At 45.9% G+C, this 10,895-nt stretch overlaps 1 protein-coding gene across 2 annotated transcripts in view; it reads left to right on the top strand.

The window, feature by feature from the left end:
- Nucleotides 1–301: 301 nt before the first annotated feature.
- Nucleotides 302–10,895, top strand: part of ITGB1 (integrin subunit beta 1) — an 81,437-nt gene continuing 70,843 nt past the window's right edge. The window contains exon 1 of one of the 2 annotated variants that reach the window (XM_054020921.1): nucleotides 302–523. In XM_054020921.1, the coding sequence (XP_053876896.1) occupies nucleotides 515–523 (9 nt within the window). In that variant the 5' untranslated portion in view covers nucleotides 302–514. The remainder of the gene's footprint in view (nucleotides 524–10,895) is intronic. The other variant, XM_054020922.1, reaches the window with a different exon arrangement.

Here is a 10,895-nt window from a genome sequence, read left to right as displayed (position 1 = left end):
CACCCAAAACCGCCAGGCTTGTAATTAAAAGCAGGAGTGTCAGCAACACACACTGCTGCAGCCTGGGAGGGGGAGCAAGAGTCACACTTGGGCAGCACTTGTGTAACTTGCCCTGGCGATACAGTATTACGGCGTGGCGTTGGGGGGGTGCCCCTAGGGGTAGGTGAATCGGTCGGGCCAGGGCACTATTCCCAGCTCCCGGGGCCTCCCAGGAGGAGCCCCAGCCAAGCTGCCCCCCGCCCAGGGGCCGGGCCTAGCGGGAGCGGGAAGGAATGCGCTTCCGGAGGCGAAGGAGGAGCGGCGGCTGGGCCCGCACCCAATTCCCACCCCCTGCGGCCCGCACACGGGGCTCCCAGCGAGCGAGCGCGGCGGAGGGAGCGGCGCCGGGCAGAGACACCCAGGGAACAGCGCCAGGGGCCCCCGCTGCGCAGCGCCCAGAGTCGCCCCCGGGGGGAGAGACCTGAGCCAGCCGGGCTCCGAGCGCGCCTCTGCCGCCGCCTTCTCCCGCGGAGCCATGGCCAAGGTACGGGGCCGTGGGGCCGCGCTCGCTGCTGCTGCGGGTTTCCGCCCGTTTGATCCGCGGCCCAACACGGGCCCATTGTGCGGGGAGCCCGAGCTCCGGGCCCCGCAGGGAGACGCGGGGCAAGGACTGCGTGACCCGCTGCCTGGGACGGGGCTGGCCGAGCAGGATGGGGCAGGGCACCGGCCGATGCTTCCCCGGGGGCTAACGTGTGGGGCGCTGCCCGGCTGCGCGGGCGGCGTGCAGGGCAGGGAGCCAGTCCCGGCCGCCTCAGGGCAGTGCCAGCGCTGGCTCCCCGGCCCGCCGCAGGGCGGGGCTGCTCCTCACGGGCCCCGGCTAGTGTCAGCGTGGCCAGGGCTCCCGGCCCTAAAGCCAGACAGTGAAATGCCCCGGCCCTTTGTCCGCCTGCCGCCCAGCCATTCAACGCTGCGGGGGCTCGGCCCAAGGTGGCCGCGAAATACCCCGTGGCACTTTCCAGAGGGTGGGGGCTTTATCCCACTGCCTCCCTAAAGGATGGGAGCGACCCTCATCTGCCCTGCTCCCTGCCTTGTGGAGGGTGCTGCTTTTCTGTGGCATTTGTGAAATGCAGTGGGAGTCTAGAGGCTGAAGGGAGGCGCTTTGTGAATGTGCAGTATTAATCCTTGTTCAACCCAGCAGTACTGGCTAACTTCTTAACTCACTTGGATACTAGCAGCCGTGTTCGTAGGGTGCATTAGAGAAACAACTAAAAAGACAAGGCCCTTCCCCACACCCCGAAAAGGTTTTAGACACGGAGGCGACAGACAACAAGAAGGGAGGAAGGAAGGACAGAGCTACAGTAATAAGATCATATAGTGACTCCGTTTAGGAGTTTGCAGATCTGGGAGGTTCCCTATGACTTTTTAAAAAATGGTGACATGATTTCCTTGCATGTATTGAAGTAAATCAATGAAAGCAAGCTTGTGTAACAAACATTTAAATCTGATTTAATACATTGTGATTTTGCCTGATGATGTGACATTCTGATTGCTTGATAGTTCAGGATTTGTTGTTGTTTCTCTCATAAGTGTTTGTTTTTCAGGATTTTATAACTGCCATATAAACTTGTTGCAGTCCTTAAGAGAGCAGGGAATGAATGCTAGGTCTCAGCATGTATTCAACAGATTACATGATTTTTGGAAAAATACTCTAGCTGCAGCAGTATGAAAGCAATATAGTCTTTAAAATATGAATTCTTTCCTCAGTGTAGCCTGGTCCTTGGGGAAAATAAGGGGGAGGGGAATTTTTTCCTCAGTCACTGTAGAGCTACTATATATTATGTCAAAATTTGGACTAATTTGGTGGGAAATGTCTAACAAAAAATCCACCCAGTGGTCATTAAAAAAAATTAAAATAAAATCTGAATGGTTTGTTTTATCTACTGTATCTGCCCTTAGTATGCCAGTAAGGCCCTGCTCATGCCAGTACTTAAGCGCATGCTTAATTCATTAGGTGAGCTGGACTGCTCATGTGCTTAAAATTGAGCAACAGCTTATGTGTTGGTGTGAGTAGGGCTTTACTAGAATACAGATAGGTCCAGGCCATCTCTGGTTTTGATGCTTTAGAAATTCAAGAGGAAATGCGATCACATGTGAGAGGAAATTATTCTATGTTAAAAAAAAAAAAGCGAGAAAACTTGAGAAGGATTGAGGGTTTGGATTTTGTGATTTTCCTTAAGTACTTTGACTAATGCCACTACCAAGTAAATTCAGAAATATCTAAATTTAAATAAGCCTTTGAAAATCATGTAGACATGGTAGCAAAGACATAGTTTATACATCCGCCCTACTGATGATAAAACTGATGATTCACTCTGCTGTCACACGCTAAAATTACTTACCTCAGGCAAATGGTTAAGTAGCATTGTGCAAGGCTGCCTAAAGCCGCATGTAAAGCCTGTGAAAACAGTGAGCAACTAGCAATAGATAGACAAGACCAGGTGAGTTAAGGATGACACATTGTTAACTTTAGGCTATGTCTGCACTTGCAGAGTTTTTGCACTGTCAGTTTTACCAGTGATAGTGAACCGGTGAAAGAAAAGCGCTGGTTTGTGTACTCAATTCCACAGGTGTCAGAGAGTGTTTCCATTTGCTGCACTTCCATCGTGGCCAATGAGAGCAGTGCACTGAGGGCAGCTATCCCACAGTGCAGCTCTCTCCATTTTGATGATAGGTCTTGTGGGAAGGGGGGGGGGTGATTGCCGGACATCCTGGGTCCCTGCACAGCCTCCTCTCCCCAAACACTGATCAACTCCAGTAGCTCAGTATTGCTCCAAGCAGGGGATCCTTTGCTCCCTGGAGCAGGCATTGTCACCTGGCCAGATGATAAGTGAGCACTTGCCAAGAAAATAGAAAGGGGAGTTTCAAAGTTCCCCAGGCTTTACTGGGGAAGGGGTGGATATCTATTTACCTGACAGCAGAGCTGCTGGCCAGAATGGTCACCTAGGCACTGTGGAATATCCTGCGGTGGCTAAAAGCCCTGTAAATAAGAATGTGTCTTCACTTGCATATCACTTGCAAAAGCATCACCGGTAAGAGCTGTATGCTTTTCATGGAGGTGGTTTTCTTTTTTCGATGAAACTTCTGAGTTTCACCACAAAAACTCATTGGCAAGTGTAGACGCTCCCACGATTTTTGCGCAAAAAAGGGACTTTTCTGCTTTAAATGGCAAGTGTAGACATGCCTTTAGTCCTTTAAAATGTTTGAAATTAAATATATTGAGAAGTGCAAGATTGACAGCTATGGAGACCGGAATCCTGTCTTAATAAAATCTAGAGCTAGACAACACCTTTAAGGTTTGTCAACATTTCATTACTGGAGCTCTGGACTAATGGATTGAGCATTCGACTGGTAGTTAGAAGAATTGGATTTTTTTCATAGAATTATAGAATCGTAGGACTGAAGGGATCTTGAGAGGTCATCTAATCCAGTCCTCTGCACTCACTGCAGGAGTAAGTATTATCTAGACCATCCCTGACAGGTGTTTGTGTAACTTGCTCTTAAAAATCTCCAATGATGGAAAATCCACATGGAATTCCACACTCCCTAGGCAATTCATTTCAGTGCTTAACCATCCTGACAGGAAGTTTTTCCTAACGTCCAACCTAAACCACCCTTGCTGCAATTAAAGCCCATTGCTTCTTAGCCTATCCTCAGAGGTTAAGGAGAACAATTTTTCTCCCTTCTCCTTGTAACAACCTTTTATGTACTTGAAAACTGTTATCATGTCCCCCTCAGTCTTCTCTTCTCCAGACTGAAAAAATTGGGTTTGTTTAATCTTCCCCCATGGGTCATGTTTTCTAGGCCTTTAATGATGTTCTTTGCTCTTCTCTGGCCTTTTTCCAATTTGTCCACATCTTTTCTGAAATGTGGCACCCAGAATTGTACACAGTACTCCAGTTGAGTAACTTTTCCTGACTGTCATAGTTTTGCTATGTGATTCTGGGCAAGTCGCTCTGCCTTTGCGTCATTAACCTAATCTGTAAAAATGTTAATTTGTATCTACCTTTGTAAAAGGCTTTGAGATCCAGTTGAAAAGGGCTGCAAGTTATTTTCTGAAGTATTTATGCATTTTCAGGTATCTCAGTGAATGATTGTTCCCTGAGGTTTTTGTTCAGTCTAGTTTTAAATGCCCCGCTTTATTGAGCTTCAGTCACTTCACTTGGGAAATGATCCCGCAGTTGAATACACCTCAGTGTCTGGAAGCTTTTCCCAATGTTCAGAATAAGTCTTCTTGTTCACAGTTTCATTCCTTTTCTCTTAGTTTTACTCCTCTTTACTACACTAAATAATTCCTGTATTACCTTTAGTATGAACATTCTTCAGTGTAAACATATTTGTAAACAGTTATGTCTCCCTTCCTTCTATGTCCTGGCTTTGTCAAAGCTATGTGATACATACTGTGACAGACCTAGAGCAGTGGGGTACAGGAGTCTGGTAGAGGGCAAATATACTGGTCACTGGATGAGTAGTTTTCTGTTCCCTGAGTGACCAGAGCAGGGGCTGCCCTAGAGTAATCAGGAACCTGCTAGAACCAGTTAAGGCAGGCAGGCTAATTAGGACACCTGGAGCCAATTAAGAAGAAGCTGCTAGAATCAATTAAGGCAGGCTAATCAGGGCACCTGGGTTTTAAAAGGAGCTCACTTCAGTTTGTGGTGTGAGTGTGAGGAGCTGGGAGCAAGAGGCACAAGGAGCTGAGAGGGTGTGGGTGTGCTGCTGGAGGACTGAGGAGCACAAGCGTTATCAGACACCAGGAGGAAGGTCCTGTGGTGAAAATAAGGAAGGTGTTTGGAGGAGGCCATGGGGAAGTAGTCCAGGGAGTTGTAGCTGTCATGCAGCTGTTACAGGAGGCACTATAGACAGCTGCAGTCCACAGGGCCCTGGGCTGGAACCTGGAGAAGAGGGTGGGCCCGGGTTTCCCCCAAACCTCCCAATTGATCTGGACTGTGGGCTCTTCCAGAGGGGAAGATCTCTGGGCTGTTCCCCAACCCACATGGTGAATCTCTGAGGCAAGAAAATCCGCCAATAAGCACAGGCCCCACCAAGATAGAGGAGGAACTTTGTCACAATACTTAGTTCTTAAATCTTTCCTAATAAGTCAGTCTTTCTAGCACCATGATCAGACTTGTTGCTGTTCTCACCTATGTAGCTGTCAATATCTTTATGGTAACATGATATCTAGAATTGACATTTTCAGGTGTAGTTACACCAGAAAGCCCATTAAGTGGACTGTTAAATGTTTGCTCTGTGAGAGTTTGGTTTGTATAAGCAGCCCAAAACATTGCAAAACTGGCACATAAACAGGAACAGTTCCTCCCAGTAGATAGATGGGTCTCCCTCCTATTTCTCATTACTCATTTGATAGGTTAGCCAGCGTTCAATTTACACACACATTCTTATCCACATGGCAGCAGGAGAAAATCACACTTGAACCAGTCTGGCAGAAAGTGGAAAGTCTACAGGAGTGTAGTCTGGGTCTTGGCACTGATAGTTTCTTGCACTAGAACCTTCAAATGAAAGGAACTGAGGGACCATTAGAGAGATGGGTTATTTATATCCTTTTTCTATAGAATATTGCACAACTACTTAGCTATCTGTGATGGATTTGATCACAGAGACCCCCTTGGGACTGTCACCTGATGTGCTGAAATTACCTCTGAGCCCGTTTTTCCTGCCAGCTTGGGACTTCCAGAACTTTGTCTTGTTGAGCCAGATACACTAGCCATCCTGCCCAATGTCCCATCTCCAGCCGTGATCATCCCCGATGCTTCAGAGGAAGGAGATAAAAAACTAAACAAAATAAGTTGTGGGGAGAAAATATCCCCTCCTGATCCCACAGGTAGCCAGCTGAAACCCCGAAGCAAAAGCTTTTAGGAATGTAAGACGTAGACTGGAAGTGAACCCTAGGTCTGCTGAGTCTTGCTCCCCACTGTCACAAGTAATCCTGTCATACTGTTGCAGTCATACATTTGCTCATAAATTTCTTATAATTACCATCTGATAGAAAGTTTACTTATAGAAACTATGGCTCTTCAAGTATTGCCTCTGCATATTTCCTCTTGCAAGATGTGCCTCAGAGCCACTGTCAAGCTTGTGCTAATTTATTTATCTGAAAGTAGAAAGATGGACTGGTGTTTAATTAAATAAGGAATGCAGGATGGTTCTCCAAAGGAAACAGAACTATATGCAGATCAAGGGAGAGTAGTGCTACCTTTGTGTTAAAGAACTTTTAGGTAACAGCCCCACAGATTTCATGATAGAGACATTCAAGAAAAGCCATTAATGCCATCTTAGCTCTAGTAGAGTGAATTTCAAGACTCTTAGGTACTGACATCCCACCTAAAGCATAACATGTTTCAGTGCATAATTCATTTAAACCGACCCTGAGTGGAATTAGTACCCCTCCTTGAATTTTTTGTAGTTGTTGGAAGTCACCTCACCTAAACTGTGACCCTAAATTCTTAGTCCTATCAAAATTTAAAAACTTAGCTATTATATAGTGTGTCTCATCAATAGATCTCAAATCCCTTTACAAAGGTGGTCAGTATCTTTATCCCCATTTTACAGAAAGGGAAACTGAGGCACAGAGCGGGGACTCAACTTGCCAAAAATCATACAGAAAGCTAGTGGCAGACCCAAGCAGGGAACTGAATCCATGTCTGAGTCAATCTTCACTGCACAGTTAGCCTGGTGATTGGCACCTGGGTGTGAGCAAAGCCATACTAGAGTTACTGTGCCATCACTGGTGTTGCACTTGCCCATGTGTGTTGGTAGAACCTCAAGGGGCATAGCGCTTTGTACTGCAGTAAACCGAACCACTCTGATTGTTTCCTAGTGTGTTGTGGGAGATCTCGCCTGTCCATCTGGACACACCAAGGGTTGAGGAGGAAGCTGGGATTAGTGGGAAGGCAATGGAGAACTGTCAGCACTTGAGTTGTTTAGCCTACATCCTCACTGCAAAATGAGCATGATAGCAGCCTGAGTGAAAGCGAGCTCTAGCCTACATTCAGTCTGGCCAGCTAGCCCAGGTTTAAAGCACTACCGAACTCAAGTGAAAGGGTTTGGTGTGTAGACAGGAAGTGGGAGTAGGGTCAACATCTGGGTAGCAGCTTGAGTTAACTCTTCCATGAAGACTTAAGAATGTGGTGTTTAGTAGTGTGCTATAAAGAGCACTCTTCAAAAGGTGGTGTATCTGCATACTTTGCCAGCACTAAACTGAGATCCCACATAAGGACAGGTTCTCTTAACTGGTACATTAACCAGACCTTTGAAGAATCTCATGATGGTGGGATGGCTGAAGTAAGTGGACAGTGGTATGATGAGCTGGAACACAAGTATTCTGTCATTGATGAAAGGGTGAGGCTAAGAAAGAGACCACTGGGATGATAACTAGTCTGTACCAGATTAAATTAGGGTAAAGCAATACATAGAGACAGATTATTTGATGCCCAAATAATAGAGTAGACTTTTTTTTGCATAAAGAAGAACAGGAGTACTTGTGGCACCTTAGAGACTAACAAATTTATTAGAGCATAAGCTTTCGTGGACTACAGCCCACGAAGAAGTGGGCTGTAGTCCACGAAAGCTTATGCTCTAATAAATTTGTTAGTCTCTAAGGTGCCACAAGTACTCCTGTTCTTCTTTTTGCGGATACAGACTAACACGGCTGCTACTCTGAAACCTTTTTTTTGCATGTTTTGCTGTTTTTTGTTTTCTTTTCAACCTGCAGCAAGTTACTCATAATATGGAGCTTATCTTTTGGCTATGTCATTCATCTTCTCTGAAGTCCTTTCTATATGAACACAGTCCCGTTAAAATTTTGAACAAAAGAGGGATTGAACAATATTTACAAAAGTTTAGTTTATACAAGTTTGATTTGGTGTTAACTGAAATACTTTATTCCTGCAGTTGGTTCAAGGTTGTCCTGGTCCTGAGATAAATGTTGTATGATGCATGTTAGATCAACTCCATTAGTCATGATAGGCAAGTAGTGCGTGAGCTGCATGCTTGAGGGGGGAATTTAATCTTGGTTCATTAAAGGTATGCTAAATATCTATCCATGTCTAGTTATTGTGTAAGGAGGCAACTTATGTGCATATGCAAAATGTCAGCAAATACAGAACATCTTAAGCACAGCATTTTAAAGTACTTGCCCATTGATTTTACTAAACAGTTGTGGAGCTAGCGTCTAATTGTTTTAAAAATAGCCTCCACATGATTCAGAATACACTACAGTAACTCCTTGCTTAACGTTGTAGTTATGTTCCTGAAAAATGCTACTTTAAGCAAAACTATGTTAAGCTAATCCAATTTCCCCATAAGAATTAATTGGGGGGGGGAGGGGGAGGTAGGTTGCCAGACAAGACTCTATTTTTATTTTTATTTTTTTATATATATATATATACACACACACACACACACAAACACACAGTATAAGTTTTAAACAATTTAATACTGTACACAGCAGTGATGATTGTGAAGCTTGGTTGACGTGGAAGACAGAGAGTGGAAGAGGGTGGGATATTTCCCAGGGAATGCCTTACTGCTAAATGATGAACTAGCACTCGGCTGAGCCCTCAAGGGTTAACACGTTGTTAATGTAGCCTCACACTCTACAAGGCAGCATGAATGGAGGGAGGCGAGTGAGCATGGCAGAGAGACACAGAGACACACACTCTGTGTGAGAGAGAGACGCGCATTGCCCCTTTAAGTACGCTGACCCCAGTCTAAGTACATTGCCTTTTTAAGTAGATCACCAAGTTGAGCCAACAGCTGCTGACAGCAAGCTCCCTCCCTCCTGAGCCCTGTTATGTCCCCTGCTCTGTGGAGATGGGGCAAAGGAGCAGGGGGGGTGGGAGACAGAAGGGGACACTCTGACAGCACCCCTCCCCCCTCACCCCTGCACAGCAAGCAGCTCCAAGGCAGAAGCAGCACACGGCAGTGGGGGGGAGGGTCAGCTGAACTGCCCAGGTAGCTTGCTGGGTGACTGCTGCACAGGGAATTTAGGGGAGCGGGGAGCTGATAGAGGGGCTGACGCTCCACCCTGGTTCCAAGCCCCCACCAGCTAGCTCCAATGGGCTGCTCTTTCTGCAAGCAGTGGACAAAGCAGGCAGCTGCCAAACAACGTTATAAAGGAGCATTGCGCAACTGTAAACGAGCATGTTCTCTAACTGATCAGCAACATAATAATGTTAACCGGGACGACTTTAAGTGAAGAGTTACTGTAATTGAATTGCACAAAGGCAAGTCTACTACTGTGTGGAAAACAAGCAAGGATGTCAGTGTTACTTTTTCTTGGGTGTAGATATCACTGATCAGAGTTAAAAGAAAAAAAACAACCCCAAAAAACGGAAATGACATTCTCTTTTTCTGAAGAACACGCTAGGCAGGTTATTTGATGCAAATTGTTTAAATTGTATGAAGTATGCTTCATAAACATAGCAATGCCAATGCAGAGAGTTTTTTCTCTTATCTAAGGATGTGGTGGGCAGGCTGTGAATTTGCATGTTTGGGTGCAATTGCTTGCATAGCCTTTCAGAAAACAAACCAAAAACAAGCCATCTTGGCTCACTTAGTGTCTTGGGCTGTATTGATTCTAGCAGTTTTTGCGGAATATTTCCATCCTTGCTCTAGCATTAGTGATTATTTGTGTAGGTCAACCACTGGCATGTTTATGACTGAAGCTGCTTGAAGCTGGTGAAGAGGTAAAATGGCTTACATTAGCACTTACTGTCCCTAGCATTTCCAATGTAAGGAAGGCCCTAATTGTTTGAGTATGCATGTATTTTGGAATTTGCTTCTCAGGGGATGTCTGTTACATCTGTTTCAGAGTAGCAGCCGTGTTAGTCTGTATCCGCAACAAGAAGAACAGGAGTACTTGTGGCACCTTAGAGACTAACAAATTTATTAGAGCATAAGCTTTCGTGGACGACAGCCCACTTCTTCGGATCCGAAGAAGTGGGCTGTCGTCCACGAAAGCTTATGCTCTAATAAATTTGTTAGTCTCTAAGGTGCCACAAGTACTCCTGTTCTTCTTGTTACATCTGTCTGTCTCAAAGCAGTTTTTAATTGGAAAGACTATTGTGCCCACTTGGTCATTTAATGTCCTGTTTACACAGGGGGTTTCAACTGAGGAACCTCCATCTTATGCATGGTTAAAATTTAGTTGTGGCTAAATCCAGTTCTAACTGTCTGGCTAGCGTAGATGGAGCCAACCTGAGTTTTAAAAAATGCTCAAGGTCTCTTTTGCAAACTAAAAATTATGCGCTATGAGGTCCCCAAACTGTGGAGTGCGCCCCTGGGGGGGCACAGAGGAATGTTCCGGGGGACACAGCCTGGGCCAGCCCCCATGGGAGGTGGAAAGGGAATGCTACCCAGCTCCATTCCTGGCTCTGGCTGCTGGCCCAGTGCCCTGGTTGTCAGCCGTGCGCCCCAGCTGCCAGTCCTCTTACCCCCCCCCGTCTGTATACCCTCCCGGAGCCGCAGCCTGGCCCCGAGTGGGAGTGGGCGCAAGTGAGGGGGGGGGGCGAGGTAAAGGTTACTTGTTGCGTCTTGTTTCAGATTAGGTAAGACCACCTCTTGGAGAGTGACTGTCATTTTAAGTTTTGTAAAGCACCTAGCATATTGGGGCCCCAATCTTGATCTGGGCCTTTGGGTGTTGCCATAGTGCAAATAAATAACTTATTCAAAGGTTAAAGTTGGTTTTCTGTCAGATCAGGTTGTGCTTTTGCAAATATTCATACTAGAATTGTGGGATTACATATTTGTAGGAATCTAGAGTGCAAGTGTTCTGACACAACCAGACAGCTATCTCCACCATGGAACTAATATTCACTGTGAATAGGTAACTGGTGCTACAA

Source organism: Malaclemys terrapin, chromosome 2 (genome assembly GCF_027887155.1).
Source record: "Malaclemys terrapin pileata isolate rMalTer1 chromosome 2, rMalTer1.hap1, whole genome shotgun sequence".
Taxonomy (NCBI): Eukaryota; Metazoa; Chordata; order Testudines; family Emydidae; genus Malaclemys; species Malaclemys terrapin.
Note: the sequence above shows the minus strand (reverse complement) of the source record. Positions and strands in the feature narration are given on the sequence as shown.